Source organism: Mustela putorius, unplaced genomic scaffold (assembly GCF_011764305.1).
Source record: "Mustela putorius furo isolate JIRA1106 unplaced genomic scaffold, ASM1176430v1.1 tig00000551_pilon_pilon_pilon, whole genome shotgun sequence".
Lineage (NCBI taxonomy): Eukaryota > Metazoa > Chordata > Mammalia > Carnivora > Mustelidae > Mustela > Mustela putorius.
The window spans coordinates 1,179,924-1,199,451 of NW_025421412.1; the positions used below are offsets into that span (position 1 = coordinate 1,179,924).

The 19,528-nt window shown below is 51.9% G+C and overlaps 1 protein-coding gene across 3 annotated transcripts in view; it reads left to right on the forward strand.

The window, feature by feature from the left end:
- Nucleotides 1-19,528, forward strand: part of TUBGCP3 (tubulin gamma complex associated protein 3) — a 65,622-nt gene that overhangs the window by 23,263 nt on the left and 22,831 nt on the right. For all 3 annotated transcript variants that reach the window (XM_045081285.1, XM_045081284.1, XM_045081283.1), the window contains exons 7-13: nt 1,160-1,278; nt 1,922-2,047; nt 2,949-3,017; nt 3,559-3,691; nt 4,318-4,484; nt 18,008-18,118; nt 18,412-18,520. In XM_045081285.1, the coding sequence (XP_044937220.1) occupies nt 1,160-1,278; nt 1,922-2,047; nt 2,949-3,017; nt 3,559-3,691; nt 4,318-4,484; nt 18,008-18,118; nt 18,412-18,520 (834 nt within the window). The remainder of the gene's footprint in view (nt 1-1,159; nt 1,279-1,921; nt 2,048-2,948; nt 3,018-3,558; nt 3,692-4,317; nt 4,485-18,007; nt 18,119-18,411; nt 18,521-19,528) is intronic.

Genomic DNA, 19,528 nt, shown 5'->3' on the forward strand with positions numbered 1-19,528 from the left:
TCTGTGGAGACAGTTACGTACTCTCAGAAGAGATGTGTTCTAAATGTAAGGACGCAGGTCGTTGGAAGAAATGCATCTCGTAGACGCTGACCGCGGGAAGACAGGTGGCCTCGTCGGCACATCACGTGGCAGGAGGCCGTGGCAGGAGTGTCGCCAGGGCCAGAGGGACGTTCGTAACAACGAAAGGCCCGTTCTTCGGGAAGAAATAATGCTGCCGAGTGTGTGTGCGCCTGGTCTGATACACCAAGGAAAACTAGGCGCCCTACAGGGCGCAGACACCCGCGGTTACAGCTGGGTGTGTCTACTTCTCTCATGGTAATCGATGGAAAGAAGTAGACAGAGTGGTCCGTAATGACAGGTGGGTGACACTTGTACAGTACTACCAGCAGTTTGAGGTCGCCGATGCTCACGGAGTATTTTCTCCACGACTGAGATACGGACCTGTCCTCACCTTGTGATTCTCTGCCCTGGTTCTGGGAGGGCTGACCTGGACTGTATACATGCTGCATTTTTCCTCCCACTGATGACTTGAATTTCTGGGCATTGCCTCCTAGCCATTGGGTGACATCTGAACTCTGACTTAGTTTTGTTCAGGGTTCATGGAAATCCTAACTTCGCTGCTCTCTCCACTCCTCTTCATGTGGTTGAGGACCGACCTGTGTCTGTCTGCGCGCTGGGTAGCCCCCAGCTCTGCACGCCCGTCTTAGGAAAGCGTCACCCGTCTCCCTGATGGACTTGCGCTGCTCCTTCTTGTGCGTGTCGCTCCTGGATTGTGTATTAGGTCCCCACATGCTGCTGTGTGTTCATTTCTTTCTTTATTGAAGACTGTATTTTTACGTCATCTCTGTATACAGTGTGGGGCTCAAACACACGCCCCCGAGATCAAGAGAGGATGCTCCACCGACCGAGCCAGCCGTGTGCCCCACTGCCTTTGTGTTTTTTTTTTTAAGACTTTCTCTCCATATCCTTTTCAGAGAATTCTTGTTTCTTAGAACTTCATACTTTTTCCATCGTTGGCTCATTTTTTTTTTTTTTTTTTTGGTTTTAAAATTTTGGTGTGGTTGCACATGCATAATGTAAAACTAATCGCGTCCTAAAATTTATTCCAACTTAAAATGTGTTGTTTGCTAATTACTTTCTTACGAAAACCGTCTTTCAGGTGCTGCGGAAGTGACCGAGGCAGCGCTCGTGAGAGACATCCTGTACGTCTTCCAGGGCATAGACGGCAAGAACATCAAGATGAGCAGCGCGGAGAACCGCTACACGGTGGAGGCCAAGGTGCAGGAAGCGGCCCCCGCCGGCCCCGCGCGAGCAGCGGAGGCTGAAGCCCGCCAGGCTGGCGGGAGCTGTGACGGGGTGGGGTAGGGTGACTGGGCCGGAGCTCGGTTTGCCGGTCGGCTGCGTGGTCAGGGCCCAGTTTCCGGTTCCCTGTGTGCTCGTGGGCTCGCGGGCTTGTGTTTGGGACCTTCTTCCTCATCTGCCCCCTGCGTCCTGTGTGCTGGTGTCCGAGAGGCCCTCAAGGGCTGGTACGGCTTGGCATCTCAGCTGTAGACAGATGGTTCCCGATAAGGTGCCTCTTCTGACCTGCATTCACCTTCCAGAACCTGCTGTCCCACAGCCTTCTACAGCTTCCGGCTGTTGGAAGAGGTGGCTGAGGGCACAGGCCGCTCTGGGGGCTCCAGTCACCCCTCACGGAGGTGCCCCTCGAGCCTCACACTTCCACAGAGAGGTTTTATCTCCCTGCCGGCACCTGGTGCCTTTGTGTCCCACAATTTCTTTTTGTCTTTATTGATGGTGTATTAGTCACTTTTAAGTTCCGTGTGTTGGAACCTAAGAATTAACTGAAAGTACAAATGATTGAGAACAATAATAATTGAAATTCTAGTGTTAACTTTCAACTCTTGATATATTTACCTTTTAGGCAAACCTGAGTAGATCTTTGAGGGATACGGCAGTGAGACTTGCGGAATTGGGATGGTTACACAATAAAATCAGAAAATACACCGACCAGAGGAGTCTGGACCGCTCATTCGGACTTGTGGGTCAGGTATGTTCATCGTTGCCAGAACATTTAGGACACCGTTCATTTTGGGGAGTACTTAGTGTACTTAAAATCTGGTTGTGAAAGTAATTCTTAGAAAGACGTTTCTTTTCAAATAGAGAAGTTTTGATAGTAGAGCATTGTAGCTGTCACGGTCCACTCTGGACAACGGAGACCACAGTGTGTGTGGACAGAGATCAGCAAGCGCTGCGTGTCGTTCGCGGTCGCTGTTGGTGGAGTGTGAACGCAGGAGAGTGCGTGAACGCGTTAAAGTAAACCCCACGTGACGGCTTGCGGGCCACTTTCAAAAATGCACACAGGTGTGGAGGCTGATGTTTAAAGAAACAGGTTTTACCCTTTGCAGGTTCGTTCCACTGAGTATGCCTCGGTTTATATCCTAGAGTTCGTTCCAGAAAGTTCTTGTCTCAGGACTAAGGGAAGGTCTTTCTTACAGCTTCTGACTTGTCACCTTTGCAGTGTTTGAGATAGCAGATGTACAACGAAGATTTTAATAATGCAGGTGTGGAAGATGAGTGTCAAAACAGCAACAGTGAAAAATTGGGAGGAACGTGGAGTTGCCAGTTTTCCAATATTGCTAATTAAAAACATTGGAGAAACAGATTTTAACTGAAGATTTGGCAGGAATATAATCCTGAGGGATTATTGTCTAAAGTGAATATACTTTTAGCTGTCATCTGTGTTTTACATCTCTATTCTGCAAAGTTTGTGCTGAGGCGGGACACGTCCCTGACATTAGCTGCGGAGGCCCATCGACAACATTTTCACCCTGCAGCGCACCTGAACGGTGGAAGCCCCGGCGGCTGCACACTCCACACCTGCTGGCGTGGGAGGCTGTGTGGCACGTGAGGACGGGGTCGTGCTTCATGGTACCTGCTTTTTCCCGCAGAGTTTCTGTGCTGCCTTGCATCAGGAGCTGAAGGAGTACTACCGGCTGCTCTCTGTTCTCCATTCCCAGGTAAGCTGTGCTTTTTCATGTCTTTGTGATTTGCAGTGTTACACACTTGCAACTCCATAGAATTTTTAAGTTTCTTCATAATTATTTTTATTATTTATTTATTTATAAAAAGATTTTATTTATTTATTTGACGGACAGATCCCAAGTACGCAGAGAGGCGGGCAGAGAGAGAGAGGGAAGCTGGCTCCCCGCTGAGCAGAGAGCCCAATGCAGGCCTCGATCCCAGGACCCTGGGATCATGACCTGAGCCGAAGGCAGAGGCTTAACCCGCTGAGCCACCCAGGCGCCCTTTCATAATTACTTTTAAAAGATAAAACTGATATTCGTAAGGGGTGGCTGTCCATGAAGTTCCAGTGTCTTCTGGAGGCCAATGCTCTCGCTGTCAGGGTTCCGGCTCCCGCGTAAACGCATCTCTAGGAGCCTGAAGGGGCTGGTCTTCTCGCAGAGGAACGTTGGCTTCGCGCTCCCTGTACGTGGATTGAGAACCGATGGACGCATTTGGCGGCTCGTACTTACACGTTTCGTCTTTGCGGTTTCTCAGCTGCAGTTGGAGGACGACCAGGGTGTGAATTTGGGCCTTGAGAGTAGCCTGACCCTCCGGCGCCTGCTGGTGTGGACGTACGACCCCAAGATAAGACTGAAGACTCTGGCGGCCCTGGTGGACCATTGCCAAGGTTGTTCTGCGTCTCCTGGACCTCTGTTACGTCAAAGAGGGTTTTGGGGAACGTCATCTACGTTTGTCTAGTGCCTGCTCGTGTGTGTCCTTCCGTACGCCGGTCACGTCCAGGCTCGTAGATAACTTGCAGGGGGATGACCAGCTGCGAACACGGCCCGGTCTTTGCATCTGTGGAAGCTTAGTATTTCGTCGACGTGAAGGAAGGAGGAGGGCTTGTCTTTCAGGCTTTCGTGGTCCTCGGGCTGGAACTATGCATGTTTGTGCCTCTCTTGCTTGCCTCCGACCTGGCAGCCTTTCCCGGGGTCTCTTCCCCCTGAGGTTCTGGCTCACTTCTGGGCTCTCCCACTGTGTGTCCCACACTCTCAAGCGTGCACGTCTGGCCGAGGCCTCTCCTGGGCTCTTGGTCTGCATCTCTGCTTGTCTTCTCAACACGTTTCCTCACTTTGCTACCTTGGCCAAGAGCTCTCTGTCTTTTCTCTCAGGCTGTCATGCGCGGGCGCAGAGAGTCCCCGTCTCCAGGGTCGGGAGGGCTGAGTGAGGCACGTGAGGAAGCGTGTGCCGGCAAGGGTGCGCTCGTGGGGTGTGCAGGGAGCGCAACTTGGGTGTCCTCCATGTGTTCCGCAGGAAGGAAAGGGGGTGAGCTGGCCTCCGCCGTGCACGCGTACACGAAGACAGGAGACCCGTACGTGAGGTCGCTGGTGCAGCACATCCTCAGCCTGGTGTCCCACCCCGTGCTGAGTTTCCTGTACCGTTGGATCTACGACGGGGAGCTCGAGGACACGTACCACGAAGTAAGGAACCCCTTCTGGCCTCGGGGCGGTTCCCAGAGGCAGTGGTGCCCGCGCCCTCCTGGGCTGCTCCCTGTGGCTGTGGCCTTCCCCTCCCCAGGAGGCCAGGCTGCTTCTTTGAGCGCCGCGCATCGTGTCCACGGAGCTTGGAACCCCGGTTCCCTCCATGCAGCGCTGCAGGAGCTCTGCGGAGAACTAGCGCCCGGTTTTTAACGGTGGGAAGCTCGGGAGGTCCGTCCCCTGCACGGGACTGGGACCGGGTCTCCCATGCCCTTCCCTCGTCCTCGCGGGCAGCATCATGGGTTCTGGGGCCCCGCAGTGCCCGCAGTGCTGGTGACGGAATCTGCGTTCCTGCTGCGTGGTGTAGGCCCGGTCCATTCTGCGGGGAGGCTGCACGTGTGCTCCCGAGGACCGTGCGCCCCGCGGGACCGCGTGGTAAGATCCTCCTCTGACCTGGAGGAGGAGGGGCACGGCCCACTCCCAGCCCTCGTCAGTGCCGCTCCCTTCCGACGGGCCAGCAGCCTCGCAAGGATCGTGGCACCGTTGACATGCGTGAAGCGGTTCAGCCTTCCTTGGGTTCCGGAGAGAATCGGGCGGTTTCCCTGCAGATACGCCGCTGGGGCTCATGACCGCGGTGGGGGAGGATCACGGGCAGAAGGGGTCGTGGCAGCGGGTGCGTGGGGTGGAGGGAGTGCTGGGGAGTGTGGGGGTGCCTGCGATTTGTGCCCCCTGGTCCTGGGTTCGTGGGCTCACCTAGCGTCTTATGGATGAACTTGGTGGGAGCGGTCATGAGCTTCTCATCATGCGCCTTGTTTCCTGATAGTCGTGCTGGAGACGGGCCTTTGCAGACAGGCCTGGCTGCGGAGCCCACGAAGGGTGACGTCCGCAGGTGCCGGCGTGGGCGGCTCATCGTGTCCCGCGGCCCCTTCCATGGCGGCGCTGCCGGCGTGCCGTACTGCTGCGCACACTGAACGTGGACTTCCCGCTTGTGTGTAGTGGCTCCTCTGTGCGGCTGCTGGTGTTCGCTGTTGCCAACCTTTTAAACAGCCTTGGAAAGAACATCCTTTCCTGTGCCTCTCTCTGTGTTGGCCGGTTCTCTACGGTCGGCCCTGGGAGGGGTGTTGGCCGGTTCTCTATGGTCGGCCCTGGGAGGGGGCGTTGCCCACTGTTGGGGAGGACATCCTTTCAGTCTTGGTTCTCATCTTTCCAGCTCTGGGGTGGTGCTGCCCGTCCCCCCGCCCCGGCCCTCTGTGGTTCCTGCTGCTCCCCACCGCCCCGCTCAGCTCTCCCACTCGCGTCTTGGAACGGCTTTTGCTCCAGGGCGTGATGCGCGGCCTCTCCTATGATGCGTTTTACTGGTTCCTAGTGAGATGGTCCAGTGTTCATGATCATGAGTTGTTCTTATTCTAGTGTCTTACTGTTTCCCATTTTCCTAGCAGATTTGTCTGTTTTTCTAGACTTGAATCTTAGGATGGTTTTATGTATTTGGATATCTTAGGTCTGTGATTGCATTTTGTTTTTTTAAGATTTCATTTATTTATTTGACAGAGATCACAACTAGGCAGAGAGGCAGGCAGCAGAGAGAGAGGAGGAAGCAGGCTCCCCGCTGAGCAGAGAGCCCGATGCGGGACTCAGTCCCAGGACCCTGGGATCATGACCTGAGCCGAAGGCAATGGCTTTAACCCACTGAGCCACCCAGGCACCCCATGTGATTACATTTTTAAAATTATTTTTTTAAACGGTTTTGTTAAGACTGTTATTCAGACTTAAAAGTTGTGAGAGTCACAGATTCAACTGCTGACCCTCCCCCAATGTTCCTTTTGCCACATCTGCCGTATATAGCACATTCCAGCGCACAGCACCTAACAGGAAAGAGAGGTGTTCCCAAATTCTTACTGAAATTGGACTTAATCTCACTCTCTGATAAAACAGAGTCAAGATTTTCTTGTAATGACATACAGAAATAAAAAATTTATATAGGGAGAAAAATTAAGATTATAAAAAGATGAAAAATTGTCCCTTTTTATTAATAAAGAATTTATATTCCACATCTTCTCCACTTAGTAATCAATACATAAACCATATGAATTTGGGTGATTCTCATTTTCTTAGTAGCTGCCAGATGACTTAATGAACTTGATTTTCTCGGAGGTTGGGGTGGGTATCGTCTGGATCCTACTGGCACATACGTATTGCCACCCATTAAAGTCAGAGCCACAGACTGGCTAATTATCTTCTTTAAATTTAGTACCTCATTTCTAATTGTAATACTTTTGTCTTTCTTGAGAATAATTTAGTTTGCGTTTTGTAGCAGTGAGGTTTTCAAGGTGTCCTTAATTATACCACTGATTCATCGTATACATCTGTGTTTTTAAAATAGGCTCTGAAGTACCGCCGGTTCCTTATCAATTGTCTGCCTTTGGTGTGATTTGGGCTTGTTTACTTGTTTATTTTGTTGGTACTCATTGTGGCACTGGAGGACTGACGGCAAATGAGATGGAGTCAGGCCGACTTCGTACTTTCCTCTCGACGTTTTCTCTGCTGTCTTTGAACAAGGACTCACTGGGGTGAGACAGAAGCAAATGCTTTAAGACTGGGGTAGCTTACGTGGGGTCACTCATTTTGGAGAACTCTTGTTGCACAGAATATATAGAAGGTAAACGGTGGGTTTTATTTATTTAAAGAGTAAGCATCCCTGTCGAATTCGGTATTAGGATTAGCAAAACGATCACTTCAACTGCTCAGTTCTGGCCTCATGGGTAAAATGTTTCTTACATCCTTTTCTGTTTGTATAATTTCACACTTCTAGAAACGTCGGAAGGACTGTACAAAATGCTCCTTAGACTGAGTACTGACCTTGTACTAAGTAGATTTACCTTTTTTTTTTTAAAGGTTTTGTATTTCCTGGTATTCTCATTTGGGGTCTGAGTTGAGAGAAGGAAGGGCTTGGGCTCTTGAGGATCGGCAAGGGTTTCGTTCGCTGGTGACTTTGCCCAGCCTGTCCGTCACGCCCCAGAGGAGCTTGTTTGCTTCACGGTTGTGCCGCTGGGATTTCTCAAAGTGCATCGTGACTGACAGAGCTAAAATGAATCCTTCTGGACGTAAAGTGTGTGACGTTCCCGGCTCTGGGCCTGCCGTGGTTGGTACTCTGACGCCGGTGGGCTCCCACCGCCTAGCAGTGGGTCTTGTTGCAACTCAGCTGCTTCACCACTGTTGGGCAGAGCCTCAGGGATCGGTCCTGGAGTTCCGTGGCTCCGCATCAGCCTCTCAAGGCGCTCTGTCCCGGCAGGCGGCTCGGCCTGCGCTTCCGAGCCTTCCCGTGCGCATGCGGTGGTGGTGCCGGCCCGTGGGTTGTGCCGATGTGGGAGGGCGAGTTAGGCGCATCATACGCGTCCTTACGTCGTTCGCTTGTAATTAACAGAGAGAGGGCACCAGGTCGAGTCAGGACCCGCTGGCCCTCGGATGTCTGTGGCCTTTCTGTGGCTCGTGGTCATCTCTGGCTTCTCTGCTTCCTGTCGAACCACACGTTTGTAAATGTTCGTTCAAGTCTTCGATTAATTTTGGGAAGGTTTTCTCTGCTTAAAATAATATGTTTACCATCAGAATTTGGTTATTTAGACAGTTGCGTTGTGTGTTTGATCCTTAGATGATTAAAATTTGAGTATTTTTGTCTTTCAGTTCCTGGGTCGTTTCATTTTCCCTCATCTGTGTAAGGAGTTACAACTTAGTTTTATAATCCGATTTCTTCAAGTGTACGGTTAATGTAAGTAGCTCTAAGGGAGTCTTACGACCGCTCTTCCGGAAGTAGTGTATTAAGTACCTGTATATGGAAATGCTCCGTTCTGTAATCAAAGAAAGCACAAAATGTAGGTAAACAGAAATTGTAAAAAGGACCCAGAGGAGAAATTTTGGTGTTGAAAAGTACAGTAACTGAAATGAAAAAAACATCGCTAGTGGCTCAACAACAGATTTGAGTAAGAAGAAGAAGAAAGGTGCCTGCTGGTAGGCTAACGGGTAATCTGGTCTGAGGAACTTGAAGTAGGAAGACTCACCAGGGCCCACAAGAGTCCACTCTGTAATCAAGCCGTGGAAAGACAGAGAACCTTAGAAGCGTCACACGTGTCCTCACGGAGAAGGTCCTTGAGTAGGTCAGTAGCTGATCTCTCCCCGGAAAGCATGAGAGCCAGCGGGTGGGAGGGGACACGTTCAAAACGCCGAAAGGAAAAACTGCCATTCAGGAATTCTGTATCCTGTAAATGCCACCTCCAAAAGTGGAGAAACGGAGTCATTTGCAGTTAATAAAACCTGAGAGTTCCTAGAAACACAAACCATCGGCACCAAGTCCTGCAGAAACAGAATCTGAACAGATTTACGACAAGTAAGGAGATTGAGTGCAAAGTCTCGGGCACTTTCCAGTAAAGGAAAGCCAGGGCTGGATGACTTCACTGGCGAATTCTACCAGATAAGTAAAAAGTTAGCATTAATTTTTCTCGAAGTCTTCCAGAAAATCGAGGAAAGAACACTTCTTAACTCATTTTGTGAAGCTACTATTACTGTGAGCCCAACGCCCGAGAAATACAACCCAGGAAGACTGCAGACCAGTGTCCTTCGTGGGTATAGTTGCAGGAGTCCTCACAGAGCACTAAAATGGGCTGGAGCGGGGGATGGTTCACCCTACGCACGTGAGACTTCTCCCAGAAACGCAGGGGTAGTTCAGCATAATTAAAATCAACGTAATCTGACACGTCATCCTGATAAAAGTGAAGGAAAAACACACAGCCCAGTCGATGCAGAAGATGCATTTGATGAAGTTCATCACAGAGTAGGAATAGAAAGGAGCTTCTCACCTCATCAAGGGCATCTGTAAAACACTGACGGTAACACCATAGCGGTGAAAGGGTGTGCACTCCAGCCCCAAGATCAGGACAGGGGCTCCGGTTTCCCCACTTCTACTTAACATTGCACCGGGGGCTCTAGGCAGGGCAGTTAGACAGGGGAATAACCGTTAAAAAACAAAGACTCTCAGATTGGAAATGAAATAAAATAATATCTGTCGTAGATGACAAAATTTTATGTGTAGAAAACTGAAGTGTTCATGACATGTATCTGATAAACACGTTTTCCGTGTGAGCGGGGTGCAGTATCCACACGAAAATCGGTCACTTTGTTATATGTTTGAAATAAACACCGAAAATAAAATGAAGAAAGTAATCCCTGTGTGATCGTGTCTGGACTGAGCAGCGCGTGGGGAGAAACTCGAGCGAGGAGCTGGAAGCAGGGCACACCGGAAGCCGCAGAGCTGCGGGGAGACGTGAACGCAGACCGTGAGCGCGGGCAGCGCGTGTTCCCGGGTCGGGAGCGGGCGTACGGTGAAGCCGGCAGTGCTTCCCCTAATGATTGCAGATCGAGCGTCATTTCTATCAGAGTTTCAGTGGCCTTTTTGCAGAAATAGGAAGGCTGGTCCTTCCTGTGGAACGAAGTCCGTGGCACCTGGAGAGCCACACACTCTGGAAAACACCACCACCAAAGTTGGGAGATTCACACGTCCTGATTGCATAACATAAGACAAGGCACGGCAGGCAGAGTTGTGGTCCTGGCCTGAGCATAGACGGGTAGGTGGAGAGGGTAGGATTGAGATTCCAGAAATGAACACATTTATTTTTGTTCAGTTGGTTTTTAACAAGAGCCCCAAGACCACTCATGAAGAAAGACGAGTCTTTTTGGCAGTGGTGCAGAGACGGCCAGACATCCACACGCGAGAGAGCGAGTTGGACCTCAGATGTGTACCATACATAAGAAGTAACTCAAAGTCCATCTCCCACGGACAGCTGTGAGCTCTTAGAGGTTAACACAGGTATAAATCGTGACTCTGGATTAGGCAATGGTGTCTTAGATGCGTCACCAAAAGCTTAAGCAACAAAAGAAAAGAGATAAATTGATTTCCTCAGAATTAAAAACTTACATACTTCAAAAGACATTGAGAAAGTGAAAAAATAACCCACAGACTGGGAGAAGATGTTCCAGGTCATCTGTGTGGTAAAGGTCTAGCACCCGTGTGTAAAGAACTGTCCCGACTCGAGCACAAAGATGAACAGCCCAGTAGAGAAATGGGCCAAGGCCAGAGATCTTCCCGAAGATCCGCAGGCGGCCTTAAGGAAGCACAGGAGAAGACGGAAGCGTGCTCGTCACGGAGTGTGAACGGGGAACCACGGTTGGGTACCGGCGCGCGCGCTCACTGGGATGGTGTTAGAAGAAAGAAAAGCCAGAGCGTGACAAGTGTCGGTGAGGACTCGGAGAAGTTGGAGCCTAACGCAGTGCTGGTGGGAACGGAGTGCTGCGGCCGCTGGGCACGGAGCTCCCGGTGCTGCGGAGGTCCCACGCGGACCCGGCTGTCCCCAGTGCTCAAGAGAAGCCGGCACACACAGTCACTGAAAACCCGTACGGGGATATCACAGAAGTGCTACTCGTTACCGTGGAGTCCAGAGCGGAAGTAGGGCCAGCGTCCGGGAGCTCATGCGTGGGCCGGCGGAACGCCGTCTGTCCGTGTCCTGGAACGGGTTGTCAGCCGTAGAAGGAGTGAGACTGGGATGATGCCGTGACATGGGCGAACCTTGAAAACATGAGGCTGAGTGAAACAAGCCAGACACAGAAGGTCACACACACATTGGATGCTTTCGCTTACGTGGAACATGCAGGATAGGCGAGTTCTTAGAAGATTCGTGTTGTTGGGCAGGGGAGAGAGGGGCCGGGGAGGTCATTGCCTGACGGGTATGCAGTCTGTCTGCAGGTGGAAAAGATGTTCTAGAATTCAGTAGCGGTGCTGGTTCCACACCTTGTTATGGAAAATACTAGGAAAATCACTGAATCCCACTTTAAAGTGCTGACTGTATTGCGTGAGGCCGGCTCCTACGATTCAACTCTCCTTCTGCCTCTGCTGGTTTGGGGGTGTCCTCCGTATCGGGGGAGAGCCCGGCCGTTGTGTCTCGGGTCCCTTTGGCGGGCCTTGGGCACCTCGTAGGGAGGTTTGACGTGGACGGTGACGTGGGCACGGGAAGGTTTTGGAGCACGATGGAGCCCGAGCCTGTGCAGCCCTGGCCGGACTCGAGTGGGAAGTGTGCCGAGCGTGCGGTCAAGGGTGGGGTGAGGAGGGGGCGAGTCCCGAGGGCCTCCGCAGCACACGCCCACTCCCGCTTGGAGGACAGTGTCTGGGAGTTTGTCCTGGGGCACTGTAACCGTGCAGGAAGAATGGGAACCACTGCATACGAGTGAGATTACGAGGTACGGGCTCTGTTTAACCTACGTGTGTTTCCAGATTTAATACTAAATGGGCTATACAGGAGCATCTGCTTTTTTTTTTTTTTAAAGAATTTATTTATTTATTTGAGAGAGAGAAACAGAGCATGAGCGAGGAGAAGGGCAGAGAGAGAAGCAGACTCCCCATGCAGCTGGGAGCCCGATGCGGGACTCGATCCCGGGACTCCGGGATCATGACCTGAGCCGAAGGCAGTCGTCCAACCCACTGAGCCACCCAGGCGTCCCGGAGCATCTGTTTTTATCCACATGTTCAGTGAGAAGCGACTAGCGACTTGGACATCTGTGCCCGAGCTTTTCACAGGTGATGTGAGCACGTCTGATTTCCGGGACAGAGGCACGGGGACCGGATTCGTCCTTCACATTTACGGTGCAAGGGAGAGCCGAATTTCAGAAGTTCGTGCCCAAGTGCCGTCCCCGGCCCTCGCACATGTGCCCACGCCTTTCTGCAGCCGGTGCCCACGGACCTCGGCTCAAGAAAAGTCGCGGGTGGGAGCTGGCTTCCTGCAGGTTAGCCCCGGCCGGAGCTCGTACGGCTCGCCGTTCTCCTGCCTTGGGGCGGGGGTGGGCTGGGGTGCAGGTCACGTGGGGGACCCAGAACCTTCTCTGCCCTTGCCTGTCCCTGTGGAGCTTTTGGACCTTCCGTCTCTGACCCGGCCGTCCACTGCTCGGGCACTTCATCGCCCGAGGCTCCTGCTGGAGCAGGACATCTGTCCGGCTCTAGAGTGCTCGCGTTGTGTCCTGTCTAGTTCTGTTCTTGCGGGGGCTCCGTCACCTGCCGGGACTGAACCGCGCTCCCTGGAAAGGTTTCTCTCCTGCCGCTCAGGGCTCGGCGTCCTGCCTTCGTGGCTCTGGCGCTGGCTATTTTGCAACCTGGAAGTGAGTTTCTTTTCCTTTTCCCCAAAATTCCAGGTGGCCTCCGAGCTTTGCTGTTTCTGATAGGGAATTGTCAGACTGCCTCTGGCTCCGCCAGTTGGGGCTTTACTGTGAGTTGTTACCGAACAATAGGCGCCTGTAGCCCAGCCAGCAGGAACCGCTATCCAGCTTTCGTTTTGTTCATCTTCTGTCAGGAAGTGCAGAGGCGGACCAGGGAGAGCTCTCTGAGGTGATGGGTACGGTGAGCGACAAGCAAGTACGTTCAACATTTGGAAGAAGTTTCTGATTGTTTTTGGTGTTACGAGGTGTGCAAATGAAAGCATTTGGTTTTCGCTTTGCTGCTGGTGCTGCCTGGAGAAGCTGGTCTGTTGGGCCTCCCGGCGTGTGCGGTGAGCAAGTTTCGCCTGTTTAAGGCAAGAACAAGATAGTTCCAGTTTTTTTCTTTTCTTTCCTTTCCTTTCCTTTTTTGTTTTTTCTTTTCTTTTAAGAATTTATTAGAGCGAGCGAGTCAGAAGAGTGAGCACGAGAGGCAGGTGGGCAGAGGGAGAAGCAGACCCCGCCAAGCAGGGAGCCGGACGCCGGGCTCGATCCCAGGACCCAGAGATCGTGACCGGAGCTGAAGGCCGACGCTTCCCTTGAGCCACCCAGGCGCCCCAAGATGGTTCCATGTTCATTTATTCTTATTTTTTGCCTTCTGGATAACCCTTGTCGAAGGGTGAGGGCTTCAACGTGGAGCCAGAAAAGAAGGGCCAAGGCTTTCAGAATTCGAGCATTTTCAAACGAGCTTCAGATGTTTGCTTACGCGCTGTGAAGCTGCAGATCCACACCCTGTGCCGGAAGGTCAGTGACGGAGCCAGAGGGAGCGCGGCGGCTGCTTTCGGGGTGTCTGCGGAGGCACCGAGCACCCTTGTTTCGTTCACACTCTTGCTCGGGATGACGGAACGTAGACGTCTACCACGTATGCGGTCTTGCCGTCCTGGCGCTGCTGTGCCCCGCCACCGGCCCGCTGGGACGCCCCGTTTACCTCGCCCATTATCGTGCCCGGGTCCAGGTCCTGCCAGGACCGCTTGGGCCCAGAGCCTCTGTCACTGCTCTCCGGTGGCTCTCGGGGTGGGGCTTGTGGGAGTTGCCTGTCTGTGGACAGTCGGGGTGGGGGTCTGTGTGTAATAACAGATCTGTTTCTTAGAAGCTATGCTGCTTGCTAAGAAAATTACCCTCTTCGTTTCTGTTTTGAGTGTGGGAGGCCTTGGCATCTGTCCAACAGTTAATGAGAAATCATGGTACAATTATGTCATATTTTTTTCTCAGTTCTTTCTGCATTTGACACTGTGAAAATTAAAGAACCTTGAGTGGAAAATGCATCAATGAAATAAAAGCAATTATGTTCTGGCCTTGGTTTTTTCCCTCTGTAACGGGGTGTTTTTCAGAGGATTAATTAAATGCGGGGATGTACCTAGTCCTCTGCGTGTTTGCGGGCAGACGGGCTGCACGCCTCTCTGCCCCCAGCTGTAGTGATGCTTTCATCATTTCTAAAGATAACTGAATTGTCTGAGTTTTTTATCTCCTAAAATAAATTGTCTTATTGCTCTTACTGATAAAAACCCGGATACACTCCAGCTATCAGGCGAGTTCGTGTGGTGTTTGGAGAAATGAGCTTTTTTTGTTAAGTGAGTGACTGATCAAGACCGTTTACGCGCAGCCCGTCTAGTCTGCTGAGCGGTGGGCCACAGCGAGCGCGGTGATCGGTGACCTTTTGGATTACTCATGGTGGGCTGATGACATTTTAAAAATATTTCTGTGAGGGGTAGTTGGCGTGTATCTTAAAGGGACGGTAGGTTAGCCATCGCAGTACTGATTGTGCCGCCAGCCTTCACTAGTGCGTGTTTAAGATTAGAAAAGGAATATAAATCAGAAAAACCTAAAATGTAAAGATCAATAAATACCTTGGTAATTTCAATTTGTACCTAAAGATAAGAAATTTGAGTTGAAAATAAATATAGTGATCTTATCGTCTTGGTCATAAAAATATTGGCATTTATTCAGATACCTGCTTACGAAGGAGATTGGCTGCGTGTAATGGATACCACCTAGGCCTGACTTAATGCCCCTAAAAATTGTGTTTCCGTAAATATTCATCCTTGGGAGTAGATTTCCTTGAACCGAAAAAAAAATACCCTTTTCTTTGAGTGCCTTGGAAAAGCGATGTCACTGAGTGTTTACTGGCACCTATGCTCACTCACTGGCTTGAAGTACTTACTCCATTCTTTTGGACACTATTTTTTCTGATTTAAAAATGTTTATTAACTAAAAATTTTGAGCATATTAACAGAGAAAGTTTATTAGTGATCCATCTTGAACAGATAACCTGTTAATATTTATTGTATATTTCTCTGTGTGTCAGATACGGCGCATGCATGGTATTTTGTAACCCTTTTTACTTCATTTTAATTTGAAGTGAATAAGAAAAAAACTTTTCAGCTTTCATCGAATATATTTCTGAAACCTACTATTTTGCATTCCTGCTTTACCAAATAGCATTTTTTTTTTTAAATAATGAAAATTTCATGCCATTGAATTTTATTATCCTGTACCAAGGCTTGGTAGAGCGTGATTCCTGCAGGTCCTGAGAGGCACATGGAAGTGGTTTTGTGGATATGCGCGCTGTTTTCTCCCCGGCAAGAAGAGCTGCGCGTTTTTCCACTCGGTTCTTGGAAGGGTTTAGGATAGTTCAGAAAAACCTGTAGTTTTAATGACGACATGATACTGTTTTATGATTCGTTGTCTCTTTCCTTGTCTTTAGACAGTAACTTAACGCACCCTGTAATGTATGGAAGCGTGACGTACCCTGAGCGAAACGGTCCTACTCTAGTCCCGCAGGGGCACTACTTTATTCCTGACTTTTCCATATGTATTCACAGTGAAACTGACCTGTCCTTCCATTTGGGGTATTATGATTTTTCAGATTTATTTATGGGAGAGAGAGAAAAGGCAGAGGCAGAGGGAGAGAATCCTCAGCAGACTCTGTGCTGAGCAGGGAGCCCCACGCGGGGCTCGCTCTCAGGACCCCGAGGTCATGACCTGAGCTGAAACCAAGTCGGCCACTTAATCGACTGAGCCACCCAGGTACCCATTTTAGGTATTATTTTTATCAGGCTTTGCTAGTGTTATACGGGACTCATAAAATAAGCTGAAGCATTCTGTATATTTTTCTGTGATCTAGAATCCTTCAACATAAAAATGTCTTTTTTTTAAGTTAAGTGGACTGTGTGCCTTAGTGACCGTTCAGCTTCTCTCGACTGGGGTTAATTTGGGTTCTTTATGTTCTGCTAAGAAACCATTACTTTTGTATTGCTGTATGATGACTAAAAATATTTTTAAAATTCTTTAAATACATTTTGTCTCTGTGGATAGACTTTCCTTGGGGAGGGCTGTGTCTGGTTCACCGGGTGATTTGGAACTTGTGTCAGAATCACGGGAAGAGGCCCTTCAGGTATGTTGTGACTTAAGTGGATTTGACAGTCCTGCTAGGGAGCCAGGGTGCCACGCGTGACATGGCCAGTGCCCCGTTTCTAACAGGAGACACTACCAGGTACCGACGTTGTGGCGCAAGTGTCCTTTGAGAGGAACCAGGGCTCCGAGGCGGGGCTGAGTCTAGGTCTGGGGGAGAGAGGAAGATGAGCCTCGAGCTTCTTCCAGACCAGAAGCAAGGGAGACAGTGCGGCTCAAGTCTGAAGGACTTCACAGCTGGCTTGAAGAGGCTCCTGTCCTCCCAGAATGGGAACCCCGAGTTCCGGGAAGGGTAGTCCGTGTACGGCTTGGAACCCAGGTGTGCTTACGTCCGGTCCGTGAGGATGAAACCCGAAGCCCACGGGTCCCCCTTGGAGGCCGGGAGAGGAGGATGCTGTCCGGTGCCGCCTCAGCCTCTCGGTCTCGTCAACTTTCCGCCGTTCTGACCTGTTGATACAGTTAAGGACAGCGAGGGTTGCTGATGAGGTGTCCTAGTCCAGAGGAAGAAATGGCACATTGAGAAGGCGCTGGGTGACTCGGCCACTAGGCGGCGGATGCTGTGCGGAAGGAAAGCCAGACCCCTGCATTCCATCCAGGAGACTTTCCAGAGGGATGAAGGACCGGAGTCCTAGAAACAGCACGGCAGGACTGCCGGGAGAAAACCGGGCGGGATACTAGTGTGACCAGGAAACCGGAAGCTCTTAGGAAGACAGGAAACGCAGAAGCCGTTAGGAAGTCATCTACCTGCACGACGGAACAGGAACAAAGCAAAACCGGAGTGTATTGTAAATAGTGGTAAAGGATTCGCGTGCGAACATTTACAATCCGGACCCACAAATGGTCATTATCCCAAATACAACAGTTTCGTATGTTGATGAGAAGAGGACAGAGTCCCAGAGAAAGGTGGGTTGAGGGGATGGAAAGACAGGTCACGGGCGAATAAGAGCAGATGGCCATTCGCACAGGAGAGCGGGCCCAGGGTCCGTTGTCAGGACAGCAACGGTGCAGGCAGCCCGGCTTCCGCCCGCCGACCGGCCAGACCTGCAGGGAGGTGGCGCGTCCTGCTCCTGGGAGTGCCGTGGGCGCGGCTCTCTGCAGTCGGCTGGTCCCCCGCAGGTAAGGCTGGGCGCGGCTCCGCTGCTCCCTTGGAACGTGACGAGCGCCGGGACGAGCGCCGGGACGAGAGCGGCCTGGTGGCGGTGGCCAAGGGGGGAGTCGGACCCAGTTAGCTCCGACCACCCTTGCCCTTTGTGTGGTCAGACGGCAGACTGTGCGGGGGTCGCGAGGGGAAGAGCCCAGCGGACCGGGAAGAAGCTTCTGAGCGAGGCTGGTTCTCGGAAGGTCGTGTCTGACAGCGCTGCTGGGCCGACGGGTGCCGCCCGCCCGCGTGTCCAGGTCTGCCCGGAGCCCTCGGTCCCCGTGGAGCATGTCCGCTTCAGCCCCTGCGTTCCGGGCTCGGGGGGCTCTGCGAGGGAGAGCCTGCGGGGGCTGCGCACGGCGGGAGGGGCCGCACGTTTGGACGGAGGGAGAGCGCCGTCCTCCCACCCGACCGCGAGGTTGCCCGCGGGGGTCCGCCGCCGACGCTGGCCGCGGACATCAGGCGCCTTTGGGACAGAGCCTGCTCCGTTACACTGCGTTTAGGGAGTCTGGGACATAATGCGATTTCCGCGTAGAGAGTGAGGTGTCCAAAGTGCTTTCTAAGACGAGATTTGCTTGTAACGGGCGAGTCTCCTGTGTCTAGAGGGCCGGGCTCTCAGGGCTCCTTTGGCGTTGCTGTTAGTGGGTCGTTCGCTGTGAGGGTCACTGTCTGACGCGGCTGTCTCTGCTCTCAGTTTTTTGTAGCCTCCGACCCAGCAGTGAAGACAGACCGCCTGTGGCAGGACAAGTACACCTTGCGGAAATCCATGATTCCCTCCTTCATCACGATGGACCAGTCCAGAAAGGTAAGGCCGGGAGACACGCTCGGGCTTCGTATCTGCCCACCATGTGACAGGAGGAATCTTCTTAACGCGGTTTTACTGCATTTTACTGTTAGAAGCGCGTAGGAATTGAATCCGTTATCTATTTATGCATGTCAGCTAGTGAGATCTTTCCAGTGTCTGGAATTCACTCGATGCTGCCCCTGGCGTCTCGTTCTTTAGTTTCCAGTTCGTAGGTTGTTCTTACAAATCTCTGTAGTAGTTGCACGATTAATCATTTGTATGTAAAGGTAACTCCAGGCTATTTTCCGTTTTAGGTCCTTTTGATAGGAAAGTCAATAAATTTCCTGCACCAGGTCTGTCATGACCAGACGCCCACCGCCAAGATGATAGCAGTGACCAAGTGTGCAGACTCCCCCCAGGATGGTACGCGGGCGTGGGCGGTGGAGGGGCTGTGTGTGTATGTACTGCCCAGAGCCGCCTTCTTCCAGGGGGACGGACGGATGCTCTGAATTGTTGTCCAAAATACCTTCGTACGTAGTGTGATGTGTATGAAATACCACTATGCAAATTTCCAATCCCCCCCCCCCTTTTTAAAGATTTTATGTATTTATTTGACAGAGAGACATCTCAAGCAGGCAGAGAGGCAGGCACGGGTGCGGGGGAAGCAGGCTCCCCGCTGAGCAGAGAGCCTGATGTGGGGCTCGATCCCAGGACCCTGAGTCATGACCTGAGCTGAAGGCAGCGGCTTTACCCACTGAGCCCCCCAGGTGCCCCTCAATTCCATTTTTTTATGTGGGGTCAAACAATAAGTTTTAGATGAGGTCTGGGTGTTTAACTAACCCCCCGTAGTAATTTATATTCCCGTTTTCTTTAGCTGCTGTAGCAGTGCTTTGCCGGGATAAGGAAGGGCAGCTGCTGCTGATGGTGGCCGCAGCCGACCTGGAGGCTTAGTCAGGGCTCGGCAGGGCTTACACGTGTCTCGCGTTCCGAGTGCCGCGGGTGCCGCGTGGCATGGCCACCTGCTCTGAGCGGCGTCTGGCTCCCTTCGCAGCTGTCCTCCGCTTTCCCCATCGCTGCCCCTCGGCCCTGTGAGTCCACGGTGGCGGGCGCGTACCGCTCTCTGGCCGAAGCTGCGTTTCCTGCTCACGGGCTCCCTCCCACTGTGCATGGGACAGCGTGGCAGGTGTAGGCAAGACGGTACGAGTTCTTGTTCGTGGTGATGGCTGTGAGAGAAACGTGCAGGGGAAATCACGATCACCAGCAGTAACAGGCGGGAAGTGCTGCAAGTGTACGACCCTGCAGGGCTGGCTGTAGGCCCTGGGTGTGGGCTAGACCCCAGACCTTTCTCGCCTGGCATCACCAGGACTGTGCCCTGTGACCGTCCCGCCTGCCCGCAGCCCTGCAGCCTCCACTCGGCTCGCGGCTCCTGGG